A 24,006-nucleotide genomic window follows, 5' to 3' on the forward strand; every position below is an offset into this window, starting at 1 on the left:
GGTACACATTTAATGTATACATTTCACAGAATTATGCAGAAATTCCAATTTTATTTCTTATTCATCAAACATTTTACTTTTATTATTTTTACTCAGTTTGCATATGAACTTGTCAGCAGATCCATGCATACAAAGAGTGGAGAGAAAGACAGATACAAAGAAAAATAAAGAGAAAAGGTAAGGAAATGTTTAAATACACAAAGACATGTAATGCTGAAAATAAAAACAATTAAAAAAAATAGCAAGAGGAGAGGATAGAAACCCTACAGAAAAGGAACCCCATACCCTCAAACATATTTGCAAGGGGTTGTGGCAAAGCAGCAATCCAGATGTATTGCTTTCTCAAATGCAATATAACAGTGTTGAACCCGGTGAGGTCATCTCAAAACAGTAAACTCTATAACAAACTCTTTTGGTTGTGTGTTTATAAAGTTTTGGTCACATTTGTGGTCAGATACTGTAAAGATATGCTGATGTTCATGGCAACATTTTGACAGCTTTGTTCTTCATTCTCCACTGAATGATCAACATTAGTGAAACACACTCAATATATATATATATATATATATATATATATATATATATATATATATATACACAGTAATATATCAATCATACCTTCATATTTGTTTTTTGTTCTCTTCAGACAAAGATAACTCATATATAATCATTACAGAAATGATGTCTTACATAGATTTGCTGATACAATTACTGTAAACATTTAAACAACAAATTCATACATAAAAGTACTTCTGACCAAGAATGAAAAAAATGCTTTATAAAAGACAATGATAATATTCCTGTTTGTTTTGATTGTGTTGAGGCAACAAATCACAGTTTCATGGCTAGATGCCATGTCCTGACAACATATTTGGTGATCAGATTGTTTTTTTTCTAAATCAAGTTTGCTTAGTTGCTTAGTTTTCTGTGTTCTTTTCACGTTCAACACTTACACAGAGTCCACTTTGACCTGATTGTTGTTGGTCATGAGTGGTGAAGGTTTACTCTTGAGTCTTTCTTGCGCTTCATTAGAACTTTCCCCAAAGAAGATCCTGGCAGTACATACTGAAACCACAATGCGCTTATACTCACGACGGAAGTTCTGGTTCAAAACTCCATAGACGATTGCATTGAGACAACTGTTAAAGTATGCCATGAAATAACTTGCCACAAAGAGCCATTCTGGTATTAAAGGAACCACGTGCTCAGGAGAAATCGCTACCGCCAACCCGATGAAATTTAATGGTGCCCAGCACACGGCAAAGAGCACGAAAACAACAAACATTGTTACGAAGTTTCGTACATCGTGCGGCGTGAGCTTGGGACGATTGTCGGGCTTCACTCGTCTTCGCACCTGTATGACCAGAACCCAGATTCGCAAGTAACAGTAGGTGACAATCATGATGGGAAGAATAAAATGGAAGAACACGACAGCGATCGTGTATGCCGAGCTCGCCGACTGCTCGAATGTACAGGAATAAACCCGTGGATCATACTGCAGGGAGCCTACGAACAAGTTGGGCACAATAGCAAGCACCGTCAAAGCCCAAATTAACAGTACATAGCAAACTGAGTTTTTGTCACTGTAGAGCTTGTCATATTTGAGGCTGTGGCAGATATAACAGTAGCGGTTGATTGCGATGCCGGTGATGTTGAAAATAGAGCCGATTACACTGACACCCATCAGGAATCCACTGATCTGGCAGTGCATGTATCCCAGGTTCCAACCCCGGTGAAATATGGAGGTCAGGACCAGCGGATATGGGTAGATGGCTACCACCAGGTCCGCCACCGCCAAACTCACCACAAATATGTTACCTTAGAAACAGACAGAAAGAGAGATATACAGGTTAAGGAGTCTTTGACTACATCCAAAAGCTTAGCCTTTAGCTTAGCTATCCATCCTAAAATCTGCCAACACATGTTAATATTATATGTAAATATAAAATATTTAAACATACAGATTTTTGTAAACATGTTGCATATAAATATAATACATATTGTTGACATATATGGTTGCTACAACCACGACCACGTGACAATGGGTAACATATATGGCAATATCACACTTAATATATAGGACATTACAATACTTTATATGTCATATTACATAGTAATGATTCAATGATCAAGGAAGCATTTTTCAGTGTTCAGATGTAGCCTTCATAGTAACTTTTCCTTTTTATCATGTAAACAGAACATGTTTACAAAGCCTTCCAGGAGTTCAATAAAGCCTTTATTGCCCCATAAACAAATGCGTGATCTGTACTCCAAATGTTTGCCTCCATCAATTCATGGAATGTGCATTCTATATAAAGCAGTGTGTGTTTATGAATGTGAGTGTGCAGTTACTAATTATGTTCATTGTGTGGATGGTAAGGGAAAAAACAAGAGTGGTTTTAATGAATGCACATCTCTAATTGCCGCCAGGCACAAGAACTTGACATTGTGTGTAAAGCTGAAATAATTAACTAATGTTATAATCAAAAGGGAAACACTAAAGGCAGTTTCAGCTGAGTTGCACTCCCTCTTGTCTTAAGACTGTGTTAGAAAATGTATGTGAATGCCAACAAATATGCTTAATGTTTCATACATAAATACAGTACTATATACTTGGATTTTTACATTGCAAAAGCACAGAAATTATATATTTCACAAAAGGGAAAGAAAATGAATTTAAATCAATTTAAATTGCATTTATAGAGAGCAATAAGACCATTTTGAAAAGCAAATTTTATGCTGCTTAGATTTTTCTGCTGAGCTAAGCTTGCATTCATTAAAAGAGCTCAGTTTACCAAGAAAACCAAAGTCTGCAATCAGCTGTCTGAAATGCTTTTCTTTCTGTTTGACAATTTATCCATTGTGTTGGTTTGTATTCTAAGTCAGGGGTTACCACAAGAGATGGAGGTCAAGGAAAAACTGTGGAAAATTAATTTTAACAAAAAAGAAATTGGGACTGTTAAAGTTAACATGTTGACTTTCACTGTTATCTTGGAGATAAATATATGACAATGTTTTCCTTCTGGTTTGGACATCTAATATTAATCTAATAGAGTGCGGGGGGGGGGGGGGCATACCAACTTACAATTTTTTTTTCAACTTGATAATTTGCTTTGACTTCAATACATCCATATTACAACGTTATTGCTTTGTTGGACTAAATGTGCTCCATGAGATGTCGTTCAGTGGACCCTTTCCTTTCTATTTAAACCGGGATTTACAGCTGCGGATGTGTTCATGACTCGTTATTACGACGAATCTGGTATGTACTGCGTTTTGATTCTTCATGTTTTGATGTGTACTGCTTACACAAATTTAGCAAATACATTCTTTGAAAAACACTGATCTGTCGTCAATGCTTGAGGCTTAAATCTTTATAATAATATATAGTTTATCAAGATTAATTTTGTCCTGTTTCATTTAATCTGTTCATAAACATTATCACGTGCAAACAAAGAGAGTTCCAGGCACCCACATCCAGGTGCAGGTTAACAGGTTAAGGTTCAAAAACATATTATTTTACACATACTGTACATTATTGTTTCTCCTCTATGCCTCGCCTTTCTGAAACATGTAATTTTTTACAAAGCTCATCATTCTGAAAAGCGAGGTGATTTGGCAGCTATCCAGTGCATTGTGATTGAGAGTGAGGAATGGCTGGCGGGCCTGAGTGAGCAGCAGCTGGCAGTTAGAGTGAGGAACTGCCGGTGACTAGAGTAATGAGCGGCCAGGGCCTAGAGTAAGGAACAGCCGGTGGCTAGAGTAATGAACGGCCGGGGCCTAGAGTAAGGAACAGCCGGTGGCTAGAGTGAGGAATGGCCGGTGACTAGAGTAATGAACGTCCGGGGCCTAGAGTAAGGAACAGCCAGGGGCTAGAGTGAGGAGCGGCTGGGATTTCGATGAAGGAGCGGCCAGGGGCTTGCGGCAACCACATGTGACGACCCCAGGCTAGACATCACAAAGTTGATCCATTTACACAGCGACCAGCACAGATCAATTCTAGGCATGAGAAAGCGGACATCATCCTCTTTTGGAAGGCCAAACAAAGTGTTTTTGCTTTCACTATGAAACACACTGCTTCTCCCCATCATGGTGCAGAATGAAAGGTACTCCTTCTTTCTTTGCGTTGTGAATATTTGGGCGACGTAATGCTAATATTCCCTCACAGTGACATAAATATGTGGGGGCATATTATAACAAGCCGTTTTAGGAGGGCGTGGATTAGTCTTAACTTTTATAAAGAATATCTCTTTAGCTTTGAGACTTTAGTTTTTGCAACTTTACAGATCTTATTTATGCACCAAGAGCTTGAAACACTCCAAAGAGAAATGAAAAACCGAAATTGTATCATATGACCGCTTTAAAGATCCAACTACGAACAATAATAAATAACAAACTTTTCCTGAATGCTCAAACTCTCATTGGGGTAATGTCACCAGCATGTATATCATCTTTAAGGTGGCCTTTCAGTGAAAAGGTCTTATTTGTCTTTGAGGCAAACCCTTGAAAATCAGGATGTTGATAAGTCAATGAGAAATGGGCACATGAACCCGTCCTTGTGTGTCAGCTGTCTCGCAGCCCCCTCGCAATGTCAGCACGTGTCAGTTGTCTTGTCAAAGCACAGAACAGAAGCATTAATTTGCGGGCAATGGAAGTCTGTCTTGACGATTAGCTTGCAGTGGCCTGAAGCACAGCTGTCACTCATATATCCCTTTAAGCACAACAGACATGCCATCCACATAGGGGTACATACACGCAACCTTCTCACCATTTGCACAAATATCATCCACGCTTCTCAGGCAAATAACCTTGGCTGTTCTTAAATACCACTGGTCACTGGTTTCTCTGAGCATCCTGCTTGTGGCCTATAAAGGCCCCACCCCCATTTATTTATACTTATATTCTGATGTAAAGCTTAAAGGGATAACTTACTTAAAAAATATAATTATGCTGTTACAAACCAGTATGATGTTCTTTTTTCTTTTTTTCTTTTTTTTTTTTGGTCCATTCAATGCTGTTTCTGACTATAATTATATGGACAGAAAGCAATCAAGGCTCATTGGAAAAACCTATTTGTGAAAACATTTTTGTAGAATATTATGTTACTTGTTGCATATTTTGTAAAATTTTTCAAAATGAAATGCCCAGTCAGTGGCACTAAATACATGCTCAGCAGATGGACGTGATTCTGGCAATGATTTATTACATATAACTCAACCGATAGTGTTAACAAAAGCACTTCGACAAAATCTTTTAGTTATTTTTCATTAATTATTTTTCATGGGACTCATATCCAAGCTATCTATATTATTACAAGTCAATGCTGTATCTGTTGAGCTACCGAGCAAGTTTACTACACGAGAAAATGCATATATGAAGCTGTTTTTCATGCAACCATCAAAATGTATTGATTTACAAATCATGCACTATGGTAAAATGTTTTTAGGTCATAATATACAGGTGCTGGTCATATAATTAGAATATCATCAAAAAGTTGATTTATTTCACTAATTCCATTCAAAAAGTGAAACTTGTATGTTATATTCATTCATTACACACAGACTGATATATTTCAAATGTTTATTTCTTTTATTTTTGATGATTATAACTGACAACTAAGGAAAATCCCAAATTCAGGTTCTCAGAAAATTCGAATATTATTTAAGACCAGTACAAAGAAAGGATTTTTAGAAATCTTGATTTTTGGAACATGAAACGTTTGAGCATGTACAGCACTCAATACTTAGTTGGGGCTCCTTTTGCCTGAATTACTGCAGCAATGCAGTGTGGCATGGAGTCGATCAGTCTGTGGCACTGCTCAGGTGTTATGAGAGCCCAGGTTGCTCTGATAGTGGCCTTCAGCTCTTCTGCATTGTTGGGTCTGGCATATCGCATCTTCCTCTTCCCAATACCCCTTAGATTTTCTATGGGGTTAAGGTCAGGCGAGTTTGCTGGCCAATTAAGAACAGGGGTACCATGGTCCTTAAACCAGGTACTGGTAGCTTTGGCACTATGTGCAGGTGCCAAGTCCTATTGGAAAATGAAATCTGCATCTCCATATAGTTGGTCAGCAGCAGGAAGCATTAGGGGTTCTAAAACTTCCTGGTATATGGCTGTGTTGACCTTGGACCTCAGAAAACACAGTGGAGCAACTCCAACAGATGACATGGCACCCCAAACCATCACTGATTGTGGAAACTGGACCTAAAGCAACGTGGATTGGGTGCCTCTCATCTCATTCTCCAGTCTCTGGGACCCTGATTTCCAAAGGAAATGCTAAATGTACTTTCAACATAACTTTGGACCACTCAGCAGCAGTCCAGACCTTTTTGTCTTAAGCTCAGGCGAGACGCTTCTGAGGCTGTCTGTTGTTCAAGAGTGGCTTGACACAAGGAATGCGACAGCTGAAACCCATGTCTTGCATACGTCTGTGTGTAGTGGTTCTTGAAGTACTGACTCCAGCTGCAGTCCACTCTTTGTTAATCTCCCCCACATTTTTGAATGGGTTTTGTTTCGCAATCCTCTCAAGGGTGTGGTTATCACTATTGCTTGTACACTTTTTCTACCACATCTTTTCTTTCCCTTTGCCTCTCTATTAATGTGCTTGGGCACAGAGCTCTGTGAACAGCCAGCCTCTTTTGCAATGACCTTTTGTGTCTTGCCCTCCTTGTGCAAGGTGTCAGTGGTCGTCTTCTTACCCATGATTGTGTAGCCTACAGAACTAGACTGAGAGACAATTTAAAGGCCTTTGCAGGTGTTTTGAGTTAATTAGCTGATTAGAGTGTGGCACAAGGTGTCTTCAATATTGAACCTTTTCACAATATTCTAATTTTCATAGATTCTGAATTTGGGATTTTCATTAGTTGTCAGTTATAATCATCACAATTAAAAGAAATAAACATTTGAAATATATCAGTCTGTGTGTAATGAATGAATATACAAATTCACTTTTTGAATGGAATTAGAGAAATCAACTTTTTGATTATATTCCAATTATATGACCTGCACCAGCACAGAAACCATGTGAAAGTAATTTATTAACTCATCATCTGCCCCGTATTCACAATTTTGTGTGAATTGTATGTATCGTAAAATGTTTGCCATTTTTTGCAAAAACATTGATGGCGCAGTATTTTCCAATGTGCCTGTGTTGACAAAATGTTGAAATACTGTATTAAAAATGTATTCTGTGGTTCAGAACATCATCGAAGAAAGAACATCATACAGGTTTGCAATCACACAGAATGTAAATTTTGCGGTGAACTATCCCAATAATGATTCTAACTGATTTTAAACATACACTTATACCCATGAAGACATTCAAAAGTTCACAAAACAAGTTTGTTTCAAATCTCTCAGCAGTCACGGTTTGTCCTAGACTCAAGACCTCAGATGGAGCCATTCCAGGTTAAGTCTTGATGCACACTGACAGCAGAGGTTACTTGGGTTGTCTCCATGACGACCTCACTGGTGCACTCAGTTTATCTGTGACTAAGAGGGCTAGATGATGAAGGCTTGGCAGCCTTTATTCTTACGGATGGAAGGAATAACACCAAGAAATCAAAGAATTGTCCTTGACAAAGTCAAACTGTCAAGTCCCAAGGGAATGTAATGCCATTGGCTTGGCTTTGCTTCCAATCTGTGAGTTTGGGTTATCAGAGCGATTAAGTTGTCGCTCAAACCATTTTATTTAACTTACAGTGAGATAGGACCATTTTCACCATTAATCTTTTTGGTTGGCTCCCAAACTTTTAAATGTTTTCCCTTGAGGGATTTAAGAATGTATCCAGTTCCAAGACTGAGAAGTGACAGAAATATATTACCGGAAAGATATGAGTCTCAGTACTTTTAATGAGTGTGAAACTGCCCTTAAATAAATGGCCTCTTACATTCCCTCTAACACTTTGTAATCTTCCAGCTTGGGTGAACCACATTAGCATCTGCATATCGTCTTTTCTTTTCAGGGTCTTCCATCTAATGTATAGAATGGCCATTCACATGTTAAATGGCAGGGCTGCTTCAGGCATGGCCAGACACGTCAGGTGCAGCCAGTATCCTTGCAATGCCATGTTGTCTCAATTAGTGCAGAGTGCCAAGGGTCAGAGCTCAGAGACAGGTCAGCAGGTGACCATATCGACACGGTCAGAAAGTGAGACAGCTTCCCTTTCTTCCTTCCGGCAGGTCATTATGCATAACCTTCAGGATAATGTATGTTAATGTATGATAAACACCTCAGGAATATTTCAATATGTCATGGCATGCCATTTTACACATACATCAACGGAGGAAGACAGCACTATAATTGCATGCATTCTTTACACTTCCATTCAACTATCCGCAATTGACATTATGAATACTGTTTTAGTGTAGAAACACATAATCATCAATGTCACTCTACATATAAACAACTCTTCCTGAGATCTTGAAATGGAAAAGGTTTTCTGAATAGATTGACTGATGTGATTTTTAAATGGACTGAGTGATATATGAAGTGAAGTGACATTCAGCCAATTATGGTGACCCATACTCAGAATTCGTGCTCTGCATTTAACCCATCCAAAGTGCACACACACAGAGCAGTGATAACACACACACACACTGTGAACACACACCCGGAGCAGTGGGCAGCCATTTATGCTGCAGCGCCCAGGGAGCAGTTGGGGGTTCAGTGCCTTGCTCAAGGGCACCTAAGTCGTGGTATTGCAGGTGGAGAGAGAACTGTACATGCACTCCCCCCACCCACAATTCCTGCCAGCCCGAGGCTCGAACTAACAACCTTTCGATTGGGAGTCCGACTCTCTAACCATTAGGCCAAGACTTCCCCCTAAAGTAAAGTTTAGTGATTATTTGACAACAGTCAAATTATTTTCAGGACATTATGGTTCTGTAATTTCTGCATTCTTCCACTGATGCATATGGAACACCTAAATAAAATATATATGATATACATACAGAATAGGAGCAGGGGTATCCAATCCTGCTTCTGGAGGACAAATAACCTGAAGACATTCCCTAAAACACCTGTCTGAAAGTTTTTAGTAATGCTGAAGACCTTAAATAGCGGGTTTATGCATATTTACTTGGGGTTCCAGGATGCCAGCTGCAAACATGATTGTTTATGTGTGTTGTTAACTCGGTAGAAGAGGAGGTTCTCGCAATTCTGCAATATTTTACCATGCCTGGAAGTCACTGCTGCGTTAAACACTGCTCCAGTAACTCGCAAGATGCATATGGAAAACATAGGAACAATGGAATAGTTTTTTAGGTTACCGAAATGGACACAGCATCAGTCTGCAGCCTCGTCTGAATCTCATACACCTTTCATTCACACTGTTAATGGCTTTAATCTAACCAGGACATTTACATCTTGCAATCACACATTTAACTACCCTAGCCAACCAAGAACTGGTTTGTCCACTTTGCAGCCCCCAACACAAAAACCTGGTACAGTATGTATCCTTGGGATAAAAACAAATTGCAACTAAATACCTAAACTTACTCTGCTTTAGCCTTCATCAAAACATGTTGGAAACGTTTGTGTACATTGAACATCTCATTACAATCTAGTGTTTACGAAACAGTCACAGTTAATTACTTTATCATTTTGGTCAAGAATGGTATGCTAAATGTAATGTAATTACAACACACTAAAACGCATGTAAAGAAACTTACCAAGTCCTGCATCATGGCCGACTGGCTCAGACCCCGCCCAAACCAAACCAAATCGGCACGTGACTCCTCACTCTCAATAGGACAGTGGTCATCTAGGAGCAGGACTGGACAACTTAAAACTTATGTGATTCATTGCAACAATTTAAAATAGTATTCAACTAGGAAGCATTTGACAAAGCGGCATTTATTTGACCAAAACGTTCAAGAACTTACAGTTCAAAAGATCAGCATTTATTTGAGATAGAAATCTTTTGCGTTCTTCAAAAACTTCAAAAAACCTACTGACCCCAAACTTTGGAACAGTAGCGTATGTCTGATATCTGCTGATCGCCAGTGGCTAACAGAGGGCATCACCAATATGCAGGGCATTGAAACCGCTTTCAAATGCACATTCTCATTCTACTTTCACTTTCGGAATCACTCTCTCTTTATACTACAGAGCGGCAGTAGCCTACCTACCACGCATTTTACATGATTAGATATTTGTCAGTGGTGCTCAGTATCTGCAAATCATTCAAAATTGTCCTATCAGTCATCTCTCCTTACTCTGTGTATGTGGTAAGTGAACTTTTAATGTAACAGTCTACCATTAGCAAGCGACTAACCATGTACCTTCATGGTTATGAAATTTGGAATAATTCACTTTTCAGTTAGATGATTATTTTACATGAATCAACATAATGTCTTGATGATGGTCCTTATTCTACAAGCTTGCAATAACTTTGGAATTCTCTGCATGACATGGCACAGAATCACCCCGTTAATTTGCCCTGTGTGTTTTCACCACTCAATGAATGAGAGAGATGTCTTAACTTTTTCATTGATAAAGATTAACGCTACAGTAAAAACCCACAAAATGAATGGCAAAGACTGTGAGTGGAAAACAGCAAGAGGGTGACTTTGAATGTAACATACATAATGTCTCCAATTACAGTTAATAAAATGAAAACCAACCAATTACCGTTCCTTTTCAATGCCCACATAGTTGGCTGTCGTCCCTTAATGTGTCTTTCTTAGACAAAAAAAGGACAGTGTACCTGTTACAGAAATAGCCTTCTAGTTTTTCTCCAAGCTGATTACAGTGTCAGCAGAAGCCCTTTCACCTATGCAGTCTACCATAACAGGAAGCCTGCATGAAGTTATTCGATTTGGATGATACTGATATCATGTTTATGAACCAGACAAGCAGTCAGACAGTAATGACAAGTCTCTCTCTCTCTCTCTCGCCATGGTCACTCACACTTTGTATACAGCAATTCTGAGTCTGTGAAAACAAAAGAAGCACTTTGATGACTCTGTATGAATATTAACAACAGTACTCCTCCTTAGATGTTCATATACACAAGCTGAAGGAAGCAAAATTGGAAGTATGAAATATGACTTTTATTTATGCATCAGAATGGAAATGGCTCTCTTTTTTACTGTCATGGATTCTCCCAAGGGCACACAGGCAAAGCACCAAGGTCAAATAGTTCTCTTACGAGAGCTCTCTCGTACTGCGTCTTAGCTAAGACGCTACGGGAAAAGTCTCTTTTCACGAAATACTGAAGCAAAAAATTATCCTTAATTTTGTATTTTTGTAAAGCGCATTTGCAGCAGTACACAGCCATAGGCGAGACGGCTCGCTCGCTCACTGGCTTGTTCTGCGGCAACTGCACAGCCTATCGAGCGCAGGCTGATGCAACATCAGACCAATAAGGGCGCTTCGCGCCCTTCTTGCCACTTCCCGCCGAAACGGGTGTGGCCCAACCTATAAAAGGAGCTCGAAAAGGCTGACTCACCTGATTTTTCATCTCTTCAGCGAAGCTCACGCATCGCTGGATCACGAGGAAGCAAGCGCCGTCTGGAAGAGCATATCAGCAGGACGAGCCATCCTGAAGCCGCTGGCACCGCCGCCTTCCACTGCCGTTCCTGCTGCGCTATCCAGCGCCCATATCCTTTATAATCCTTGTTCTGTGATACTCTGTGTGTGTGTTCGCCCTGCGACGCACATTCACAAAAGAGCTGCGTCTTTTTAAAGATGCCTTCGTGCGGCTCGTGCAGAACCCCGCTCAGCGAAGGAGATCGTCATGTCATCTGCGTCTCCTGTCTGGGTGAAGACCATGCAGCGCTCGCGCTCGCTGATGGCGGATGTCCTCATTGCGAGCTGATGCCTATGGTGACTCTGAGGACTCGCCTGGCATCCTTCTCGAAGCCTGCATCATCCGCTGCGCCGCAGCGCCGTAAGAAGCGCCGCTCGCAGCGCCTACCAGAACCGCCTCCAGCTCGGCCGAGCTCGCCGGTTCCCTCCGCTTCGCCGGTCTCCCCTGCATCGCTTCCCGATGCTCAGTGTCTGCTGCTTGCCGACGCGTCATCGGAGGAAGTGGATCTCAGGCCCGCGTCGGAGGAAGAAGACACGTGCTCTCTGCTTGCTTCGGGCAGTGAGGGTTGGACGAGCTCCGTGGATCTCGCGCCAGCTGCTCAGAGGCCCAGCAGACGGGGGGATATCGATAAGGAGCTGGATGAGATGGGACCTGAAGCGATCTGTCTCGCGGATCTGAGGAGTGCTTCGGATCTCTCCCTCCGCGCTACTAAGTCCGCTGCACAGGCCATGGGACGGGTTATGGCTTCCGCTACGGTGGCTGAGAGGCATTTGTGGCTGACGCTTTCTGACATCAAGGAGTCTGAGCGCGCTGCGTTTCTTGACGCTCCGCTAACTCCTGCCGGCCTCTTTGGATCTTCCGTCAACGAGTTTGTGGAGAGATTCGCCGAGGACCAGAAAGCTTCACAGGCGTTCAAGCACTTCTTGCCGAAGCGCTCCAGTTCTGCAGCTAGCCGCTCTAGACCGGCCCCACAGAGCTCTCAGTCACGCCCACCGCCTCCTGCTGCGCCATCACGACAGCGCCAGCAACGCAGCTCGGGACCCCGTTCTCGCTCTTCGAGCCGTCGCCCCGGGCCGCGGGAGCCGCGGCAGAGGATTGCGGTGAAGCCAGAAGCCCCGAAAGCATCCTAGCACTGCTGGGAAAGCGCCGGTGTTTGAGTTCCGCTGCGGCCGAGCTCTCACCCAAGCGCGCCGCTGTTGCAGTTCCAAGAGTTGCGACTGCCTCAGTGTCTTCTGCAATGCGCAAGCCTGCACGAGTGCCCGCTTGCCTGCACACAAAAGCCGTTATCACGGCTACCCAGATGTTTCACAAAAACAGCGTTTTTTCTGGTGTCCCGGCCACGGCCGATGGTGCTATAAATGTTGTGACGATGCCCACTCCTCAGTGCCCATCTCCACATGTAAGCACAGCCCTACACACAGGGCCTGCGCTCATAATGTGGACTCAAGTCGGTCGCGCACACTACATAGTAAACGTGCCCACCCCTCAGTGCCCACAATTACTATGTCACACGCGTCATGCGGTTTCTGTAAAAACGAAACCCGTGCACGCTCGTCCGGCCACGGCCGATGGTGCTTTAAATGCAGTGACGATGCCCACTACCCAGTGCCCATCCCCGCATGTAAGCACAGCCCTGCACACAGGGCTGGCGCACATAAGATCGACACAGATCGGTCGAGCGCGCCGCATAGTAAACGTGCCCACTTCCCAGTGCCCACATACACTATGTCACTTACGGCGCGGGGTTTCTGTAAAAACGAGGCCCGTGCACGTACATTCTGCACAGGCAGACGGCGAGTTGGAAGTGGTAAAAGTGCACACATGCAGCCCACGGTTACTCGCAGATATATTGAGTCCCACGGGACCCGCTCAGCCTCCCTCCAGTCGGTTAAGCGCCGGAACGGGGTCGAGGATGAGCGATCTGCCCGCTGTGATCAGCGCGCTCCCCGCCTCAGATGCGCAGCACACTCGAGCGCCGCCGTTGCCCAGTCAACAGAGCGCGTGTCACATCCAGCCCTTAGCCATTCATGCAGATGCATGGTCAGCGCTTCCAGGGGTTTCGGATTGGGTGCTAGGCATTATAAAGAGAGGCTACTCGCTACAGTTTTCTCGACGCCCACCGCGCTTCTCAGCGCGCGTCGAAACTACGGTCAAAACAGAAGTAGCACACATACTTCGGGCCGAAATATCGAAACTGTTGAGCAAAGGGGCTGTAGAGCCTGTGTCTCAAGCTCAAAGCGAGGGGGGGCTGTACAGCAGATACTTTCTGGTGCCCAAGAGAGACGGGGGTCTCAGGCCCATACTGGATCTAAGGCAGCTGAACAAGGCATTGATGAAACGCAGTTTCAAAATGCTCACGACCAGGAAGCTCCTCGCGCAGATTCGCGGAGGGGACTGGTTCATGTCAATAGATCTGAAGGACGCGTATTTTCAAATACAGATAGCGTCAAACCACAGGCGGTTTTTGAGATTCGCCTTCGAGGGCCAGGCATACCAGTTTGCAGTCCTGCCATTCGGCTTGTCCGTAGCTCCTCGTACGTTTACGAGGTGCATGGATGCAGCGCTCGCTCCTCTCAGACTCAGAGGCATACGAGTGCTGAATTATTTGGACGACTGGCTGGTTCTGGCCCAATCACGAGCGGAGCTCGTGGACCACAGGGCTGTTTTACTCGATCACATCGAGAAGCTCGGCCTCAGTGTCAATTGGGCGAAGAGTTCGCTGAACCCCAGTCAGACGATCCTGTTTCTGGGTATAGTTCTGAACTCGTGTTCCATGACGGCGCGACTGTCACCACAGCGCACGATGGGCATTCAGCGCGCAGCGAGTTCTTTCCGCTGCGGCGCGACTGTGTCGCTCAAACACTGTCAAAGGATGCTGGGTCTCATGGCCTCAGCATCTCCGGTTCTGCGGCTGGGCCTGCTCCGCATGCGCCCCCTGCAGTTCTGGCTGAAGGCTCGGGTGCCGCGCAGAGCGTGGGCGTCTGGCCGGCTGCATTTCAAGGTCGATCAGAGCTGTGTTGCGGCTCTAGCACCTTGGACAGCGAACGGCTGGTACCGATCAGGTGTAAGCCTGGGGACTTCCCCGAGTGTGAAAATGGTGTCGACAGACGCCTCCACTTCGGGATGGGGAGCGCTGCTCGAAGGCAGACCGTCCTTTGGCCTATGGTCAGAACGGGAAAAGCTCCATCATATCAACTGCCTGGAAATGCTGGCAGTGGAGAATGCGCTGACGCGCTTTTGTCCCCATATCAAGGATCACCACGTCGTAGTCCGTTCGGACAACATGTCCGTGGTGTCCTACATAAATCGCCAGGGCGGTCTCGGGTCCCGAAACCTGTACAGGCTGACGGAACGCCTCCTGATTTGGGCTCAACGCAACGTGCGCTCGCTGAGAGCGGTGCATGTGCCTGGACTGCAGAATCTGGGTCCAGACAGGCTGTCCAGAGGCAATGTCCCTACGGGCGAATGGTCTCTACACCCGCAAACAGTTCGGCTGTTGTGGGAGAGATTTGGCATGGCGGAGGTGGACCTCTTTGCGTCCCACGAAAACGCTCACTGCCCCGCATTCTTTTCCAAGAACGAAAGCGCGCTGTCACGGAAATGGCCGTGCTGCCCGCTTTATGCGTTCCCTCCCGTCTCCCTCCTTCCGCAGGTGATAGAACGGGTGAGAGAAACGAGATGTTCAATACTGCTTGTGGCACCTCTTTGGAAGAACCAACCATGGTTCCCAGATTTGATGCAATTAGCAGATGTCGCCCCATGGCCGGTACCGTTGAGGAGAGATCTCCTCTCGCAGGCCAGGGGCTCGATTTGGCACCCTCAACCGGAGTTGTGGTCCCTCCATGTATGGGCACTCAACGGTTACCCGCTGATCTCGCAGTGGGAGTGCTAAATACCATCACTCAGGCTAGAGCTCCGTCGACACGACGTCTGTATGCCTCGAAGTGGTCGGTGTTCTCCAGCTGGTGCACAGCTCGAGGTTATTCACCCCTTAGTTGTGAGGTGACGGAGGTCCTCTCCTTCCTACAGGAGCTGTTGGATAAGGGCAGAGCCCCATCCACGCTCAAAGTTTATGTGGCGGCCATCGCGGCGTTTTCTGAAACGGCGTCCGGTCAGTCAATAGGAAGGAACGATTTAGTCATCCGGTTCCTCAGAGGAGCTAGGAGGCTGAATCCTCCCAGACCTCCGTCAGTCCCTATGTGGGACCTCGCGGCGGTTTTGGAGGCCTTGAAGGGTCCCCCTTTTGAGCCTATCCAATCGGTTAGCCTTCAGCATCTGTCGTTCAAGACAGTATTCTTGTTGGCTCTCGCTTCTGTGAAGCGTGTGGGTGATTTGCACGCGCTCTCGGTGAGCCAGTCGTGCTTGGAGTTTGGGCCCAATGACTCAAGGGTCATACTCAAACCTAGGCACGGTTATGTGCCGAAATCCCTCAGCACACCGTTTCGGGCTCAGGTTATTGCCCTGTCTGCCCTGCCGGTGTCAGGGGAGGATGGAGACTCGAGTCTTCTTTGCCCTGTCAGGGTTTTAAGAGCTTATGTGTCTCGCTCTGCTGCCTTTCGGCAGACGGAGCAGCTATTTGTCTCATTCGGTGGACGTTCCAAAGGAATGGCTGTTTCGAGACAGACTCTATCCAGATGGATAGTTGACGCCATAGCGTTAGCTTACGCTTCCAGGGGCCTTCAGTGCCCGTTGGGCGTCAGAGCACACTCCACAAGAGGCGTCGCCTCATCGTGGGCATGGTCTACTGGGATCTCCTTGCAGGATATATGTATGGCGGCGGGTTGGGCCTCGCCGTCTACATTTATCAGGTTCTATAACCTGGAGGTTCCCGCCTTGCAAGCAAGGCTGCTGTCGGTATAGAAGAATCAGGGCCCTGAGGGGAATTCTGAATTCATGAGCGCTAGGCGCTGCCGACTGTTATATGGGCAGTATTGCGTAAGACCCGCATTGCCACATTGGTCAGGCCTTGCCTCGGCTGTGTGATGTCATATTGCCGCATCTACGGATGCTGCTAGATATGGGACGGAGGGTTTTTCCCCCTTTTTTCTGTCCCGGACTCTCTGTGAGTCCCTCAGGTGACTGTGCACTGTAAATCCTGTGCGTTGCTTCAGGTTTATCGGTGTGTGATCCCTGCGCGCACGGCGTTTTACAATCGGGTTCCCGTATCGTCTTAGCTAAGACGCAGTACGAGAGAGCTCTCGTAAGAGAACGTACTCGGTTACTAAACGTAACCTCGGTTCTCTCTAGAAGAGCGAACGAGTACTGCGTTCTCTGCCGTGCGTACGATTCACTCTGGTTCGCTTCGGCGATGAAATAAATCAGGTGAGTCAGCCTTTTCGAGCTCCTTTTATAGGTTGGGCCACACCCGTTTCGGTGGGAAGTGGCAAGAAGGGCGCGAAGCGCCCTTATTGGTCTGATGTTGCATCAGCCTGCGCTCGATAGGCTGTGCAGTTGCCGCAGAACAAGCCAGTGAGCGAGCGAGCCGTCTCGCCTATGGCTGTGTACTGCTGCAAATGCGCTTTACAAAAATACAAAATTAAGGATAATTTTTTGCTTCAGTATTTCGTGAAAAGAGACTTTTCCCGTAGCGTCTTAGCTAAGACGCAGTACTCGTTCGCTCTTCTAGAGAGAACCGAGGTTACGTTTAGTAACCGAGTACGTTTTCAGTCATTGGGTTTAGTGCTGCACTCAGAGGCAACAAGGTGTTACATGGAGGACTGTGAACACAGTAATCTGCCTGATTAACTCTCTTCAGTAAACAGCGTTGAAATTCAGAACCAACCCCTCCAACCATGATGCCACGCTGCTAGTGTAGAGTTAAATTGAGGGACAAGGGCATACAGAGACACATTAACACATTAGTGTGTAGACACATGCGGCATAAAACTGCTGATGCCAGAAGCTTTGCTGCCATATTTAGAATCAGAATTACCTCAACACGCTTAAAAACTATATGACATTGTGCATGAATGATGACTTTAAATTCAACATGCTGTGTATGACACATGCAGTTTACAGCACACAACAATGATTCCCCTAAGTAGTGAGGTGAAAATGAAGTGAATGTATATTACAGGTGTCACAACATGTATGTCTCATAAATATCAAAAGATGTTTTCATAAATGTCTTTACTGCTTAGTTAAGTTTTTCTCTTACATTTATTTATTAATAATGAAGGTGTCCATGTATGGCACTCAAAAAAATAAAAAATAAAAAATACTGCACCTGGATAGCTCCTACATCTGTGTTTATGACATATCACGCAAGTTAAAAATTAAACAGAAGTAGCTAAAATAGGATAAATATACTATAAATGATAGAAAAGGATAGAATAAATGACCCATTTGAACTATTACAAAAATATATTTATCAACACTAAAAATTTGTTAATACATTTATTAAATAATAAGATTACAGTAAACCGTGAACAATGGGTCATTAGCTTTATATTAGGGCTGTGAATCTTTAGCAAGGCAGCGATTCGATTCGATTACGATTCATAGGTTTTCGATTCGATTCAAGAACGATTTTTGCAAATTTAGAACGATTCAATTAGATTCGATTCACAATTAAATTCGATTCGATTCGATTATAACGATTCGATTCTGCATTCTTTAAGTGCATTCATGGGATTATTTAAATGCTTCTACTAAATTCTTTAAATGCTTAGTTAGGGGGCAAATTACAGTAGCATTTATGGTTAGAGAACCATAGGTTATAAAAAAAAAAAACTTTTTTCCATTGTTAAATGATAGTTTAATGATGTGACATGGCATAGTAAAAATGTATGTAAGCCAAGTTTTTAAAAAAGAGCTTAAAGAATATTATGTATAAGCTAACATTTTGTCACACCAAGGGCGTAGCCATAATTTCAGAAGTGACAGAAATGTCAAATACAATCATTTTATGTATGTAGCCTATATAATAATAATAATAATTATAATTATTATTATTTATTTTTTTTTACAAGGAATTATCTTCTTTTTTAATTACTTTTAATTAGCTGTAATAAATCTAATACACTGCTGGACAATAATCAATCATTTGTAATCGATATTTTTTTCCTAATGGCAATTTTATGATTGTTTTATATACTAGGCTACATTTAATTAGCAATTATTTAAATTTTCTGCACAGAATAAGGTAGAAAATATACTTTATAGTTTCTGTACTGTAATAAATGTCAATTAGAACTGCATCATTCATAAATTGTTTGTGGGGGTTTTTTTAGTTTCATCAGTTCATTCTGCTTTTATTCAGTTTAGCTGCAGATATAGCCTGGCACGTTTATGAGAGCGAGACCGCTTCTCTTTCAGTGTGAAAACGTCTTCATCTCTATTTAACTTTTCCTCTCCATCAGCGAATGATTCTGAGAGAAAACGTGCCAGATGTCTGTTTGCTAATGAAACAAACGCTAGGCTACTTTCATGCATATTATCAGATAAATCTTGTGCTCTTATTTCAAGGTCGTTGTTAATGCTGTGGTTAATTTTAAAAGTTTCCTTCGTATATTCGGTTCATCCGCATTGTTTAAACACATTTATCATTCAGTGAAACTGTGCGTATGATTTAGACACTTACATTTCTGCTCCGTCCATGCAATAAACACAGCTGTCGACGGCTCCGGTAACTCCGTCGGTAAGATGCAGAGAGCCATTGACAAACTACAGAAAAGTATAAAACTACTTCACGAGTCCTATAGATCACACGTCAGCTGCGTCATAGACGAACGGCGCGCGAGCGCAATCCTGTGACAGTCTCAGTCGGTAAACAGTGGAGCGCGTGAAGGACAGATAAGAGGCACGATTCACGAACACTCTTCAAGGTCTCCATAATTCGTGCGTGTAGTAATTTAATGTGTATACATTTTGAAAGCATTGAATCGCTATAGAAATCGGGATTCATTCGATTCTTAGCATTTTGAATCGATTACTGTCCAAGATCGGCGATTCACGATTCAAAAATCATGTTTCAAGATCGATGCATATGAATCGACAGGGTTTGTAATCGATGCATCAAGAAAACGAGTGAATCGTTACACCCCTACTTTATGTGCATTTGACAAAAGCTTTTATCCAAAGAAATGTACATTGCAATAAAAGTTGACGTCTTATCAATACAAATACTATTCATATTTTAATATATTGACATTTTAAAAAAGTTACAAAAGTTTAAGGTCTGTAAAATAATATTTAATTTTGAAAGAAGTCTCTTATGCTGCACCATGGTCATATGTATTTGATCAAAAAACAGTAATACTGTAAAATTGTCTGGATTATGTTCAGTTTAGTTTTCATTTTATTAAACCGGTCTTACAATGCAAATTTCATCTGATTTTGAGCGAATTTCTGAGGCCCTTTTTACACTAGTGTGTTTTTGTTTTAACTTTTGCTATGGTTACAGCTATCATTTATATTACTTCTGCTTTTTCAGCCCTCGGAAACTGAGACCTTTTAAAGCGCTGAAGACCCTGTTGTAGTTTGAGAACTCCGGGGTTGCGTTTCAGTGTAAACGGACCAAAACGGAGACTTTTGAAAATGATGACGTGGCTGCCCACATTCGCTCTGCGTATCCTTGACGACCGTGTAAACAATAACATCATGCTCATTGTTGTACCCATAGATATATATGTCAATTTCCCATTCGAACGCTCCAATCACGTAGAAGCGTCCGCAATCTATAATAATAGGGAATCTACCTAGTCATTTCTATGGCTGTAGCTGCATGAATGTTCACGTGACATGAAACACAGCAGAAATAACAGTGTAGACAAGGATCTTTTTCATTTTAAAACGAAAACGCACTAGTGTAAACAGGGCCTAAGTCATAAAAGTTTTTTTTTAATCATTTATAACTTTTTCCTAAAGCACACTAAATATCTGTTTTCTGGGCTTATATTACAGAAAATGTAAAGAGTTTAAAAAGTTATAATTTCTAAAAAAAAAAAAAAAACTATGGTTACTAAACAGATAGGATGAGATTCTGAGTAAAGATGTTTCTAAAATAGTTATGAAAGAAGCAGCCAGGTGTCTGCATAAGAGAATATTGCCATCACCGATGACCTCCACAGGAAACATGCTGCAAATTCTAGTACTAACATGACTAATCGTAAAAATCTCAGTAAAAGATATTCTGGGACTGGCTCATTTAAGCTGCAGTGGAGGATCCCTGACATTGCTTACTGCCTAGGGTAGCACAAGGTGCTCTCAGATGCATTCTTTTCTTACCTATCACACATTCAAAGTGATTTTGCTGGATTGCAGCCACCACTCTCATTGAAATTGAATTGGGTAACTTGTGGGTAATTTTTTCAAAGCAGCTCCCTGTGCTTTACTTCCCTCCCTGTTGCCAGAGGCCCCTTTAAATATATGTCTACCCACGAGTCTCAGCACCTTCTAGAAGCCAAACATAGACAGCGATTTGTTTAAGCACTATGCATCACATGTCAAGCTAATCAAGTCAGTAAAGTGCAATACCTTTGTTTATTGAAAAAATTAAATTGAACTACATTTTAATTGATCAAATTTACAAACATTTAGATTTTTTTATTTGAAAGTGTTGTCTGCTTAACGCAACTGTAAAGGAACAATGTGCACTCTTTCTGAGTTACCTGCTTCAATATATCTCAGTTTATTAAGCAAAAGTCTGCCGGATGCCGTATTTTACATCAAATGGCTGACTTTTGCTGATAAATAAATAGGGACTTTTGACAGTGGCAGGGCTTTTGTGAAAAATACATCTCATTTTTCTGAATTTTTTTATCACAGCTCATGGATCATTCGGACAGTCTGTCATTTCCAAACAAATGATATTTACATTTATGTATTTGCCAGAAACTTTTTAAGGCAACTTGCATCATTAAAGGTATACATTTTATCAGCTCAGACATGACCTTGGTGTTCCTATTGCCATAATCTGCTTCTCTTTACATTGACAAATAACAGCCAGAAAAACCAACCCAGAATGTTCAGAAGTGAACCATAGACCACCTTTGTGAGATCGGTTCAGTTTGATTTACATCAAAGGGCTTCCATATGATAAGCAAGCAAAACCAGAGGCCTCTGTGAGCGAACATCCAAGCGAATTTCTCACTGGCCACAAGAATAAATGTGATTTCATCATCTTAAATTGACTTGAAATTGCTACTCTTTGGCTTAATTCAGTGTTTTCACTTTGAAAGCACATTTTTCAATCAAGTAGCTCAAAATAAATTGTAATCAGTATGTAATCAGTGTCATCTTTAGATTGCCAAACTCTAAATTCATATTTGTAAAGAATAGATATAACTTGCTAGCATGTTATTTTAACACATTATTTAATCATGAACAGTGGTTCCACATGATTAAACATTTCCTTTCAAATATGTATGGTCAATTAAGGTGATCTGAGAAAACTAAAATTAGACATGTCTAAATAACTTGATTCAGTTGTGTGGAACCACTGTCCATGACTGAATCATGTTCAACCAAAGATGGATGGATGGATGGATGGATAGATAGATAGGAGAACCACTTTATTTAAAAAAAAAATGTATTTTATATGCTATATAAAAAGACAGTTCAGGGATGCTATCAAGCATTTCAAATTTCAACCAAAAAAGACCAGAGCAATTCATGTCATATCTGGTCAGTCACATCTTTTTCTTTTCTCTGTCTCTTGGCATTACTTGCCTGCTTGAATTAAGGACAGCAGAGATTGCTGGGGTGAACAGATTTCTTCATGATGCATGCACAGGCATCTCTACTCTTTCACTATTCTTCTTTTACTTTTCCTGTCTGCCTGCATATGATGAAACTCACTTGTTGGCAATAAATGTTTTATTCAAACATTGTTGAAGTAGTCAATTAGCTCTTACACCTGGCTTGTTGACAACTCAAGTGTTGTGCTAATGGTGAAACAAAACCTGAAAGTGTCCACCATTTGAACTATCCAGTAAAAGGTAGCCTCATCTAACACTTTACTTACATGTTCTCTCATTATTACGATCACAACGTCACGGCCACTTGCTCTCCTGGATCATTTGCAGCCAGCACGATACGACCTCGTGTCACTGGTGTTATTCTGCAGCTTGTGGACGGTGTGAAGTTACCTGTCGTACAAGCTCAGCATCTCCCGTGAGCGAGCAGAGATGACAAAACACCACAGGTGGTGTCACACTCTGTGTCAGGCAAGTTTGGAGCAAAGTTGGCAAGACACAAGCTGACAGATCCGTGCCACAGACTCTGAAACACACACACATTCACACGAACACTGAAAGAGAGGTGGAGATAGAGAAATAAACACAGCGCTGCTGAGGCCTTCACTCTGTCAGATGTCAGGTTTGAGCCCAACTCACCAAACACACACAAACACACACTGCCAGTCCTCATGCTGACAGGACTGTCAGTTCTACTTCTCATCCACCCGAGTGTCAAGCATTAGGCTGTCCTATTCAAACAAGCATGTCCTCTAAGAGCAGTGGCGTCTGGTGATTTTCTGTAATTTGTTCTGTAATTAAACATTGTAAATGTTTTAACAATTATAAGTTATATGGGTTAGCATTAACCTTACAACAAGAAAACAATACTATGATATTTTAAAACAAGCAGCTTGTTGAATATATATATGTGTGTGTGTGTGTGTGTGTGTGTGTGTGTGTGTGTGTGTGTGTGTGTGTGTGTGTGTGTGTGTGTGTGCACACTCTAATAAATACTGGGTATTGAGCTTGTTGGGTAATTTTTGGGGGTTATTTTAACCCAGGTGCTGGATCATTTTAATGAAGGGGTATTTTTTTTTTCCTAATCGCTGGGTTGACCCTGTCTCCGATGAAACTTCTCACAACACAGCTGCTGAGAGCACAGGCTTTTTAAGTCCAAAGGAGATAGCAGTTCTCAGTTTCGCCGTTCTTAACCAACAAAAGCATAAGCAAAATATAAATGTATTTTATTTGTTATAATACTGAGTGTAAGTTAATTTGATGTTAAAATATGTTCTCTAATTTCAGTACTGATTGTATTTGGGCAGGTTTTGGAGTCAGTCACGCCATCTCTCAGCTATGAGTGAAACACGATGCTGTGGTCTAAATTTTGCATTTCCCTCGCAAACAGCAGCGCTTCACCGGCTCATATATCAGCAACACACCAGCATGCGAATTACCCCTTTTTCGGTAAAAATCGAGTACAGAAAACAGTTGAATACATTTAAATTATAATGCTTGTGCTTAAATTTGCCTGTAACGCAGCACAATCACGGGAAGAAGGAGGTGGGAACCGGCGGACGTTCAAATGAAACTTTTAATAATCAAATAAACACAAAACAGCGTGACAGCCCCTTGCAGACGACTGCTGTGCACAAACAAAACCAAACACAAAATAAAACCCAGGCCTGGTCCTCTCTCCTTCACTGTCGTCGCTCGCTTTTGTATGCCTCCGATCTCCTCCGTGGGACGTGAGACCGGTGAGTGGAGTAGATGTCGCTCATTTCCCAATCACT

The 24,006-nt window shown here is 42.6% G+C and overlaps 1 protein-coding gene across 1 annotated transcript in view; it reads right to left on the minus strand.

Moving 5' to 3' along the window:
- Positions 1 to 276: 276 nt before the first annotated feature.
- LOC132143529 (melatonin receptor type 1A-A) overlaps positions 277 to 24,006 on the minus strand; it is a 54,785-nt gene continuing 31,055 nt past the window's right edge. Inside the window, exon 2 of the mRNA XM_059553816.1 lies at positions 277 to 1,818. Coding sequence (XP_059409799.1) covers positions 950 to 1,818 — 869 coding nt within the window. The 3' untranslated portion in view covers positions 277 to 949. The remainder of the gene's footprint in view (positions 1,819 to 24,006) is intronic.

Source organism: Carassius carassius, chromosome 7, assembly GCF_963082965.1.
Source record: "Carassius carassius chromosome 7, fCarCar2.1, whole genome shotgun sequence".
NCBI lineage: Eukaryota > Metazoa > Chordata > Actinopteri > Cypriniformes > Cyprinidae > Carassius > Carassius carassius.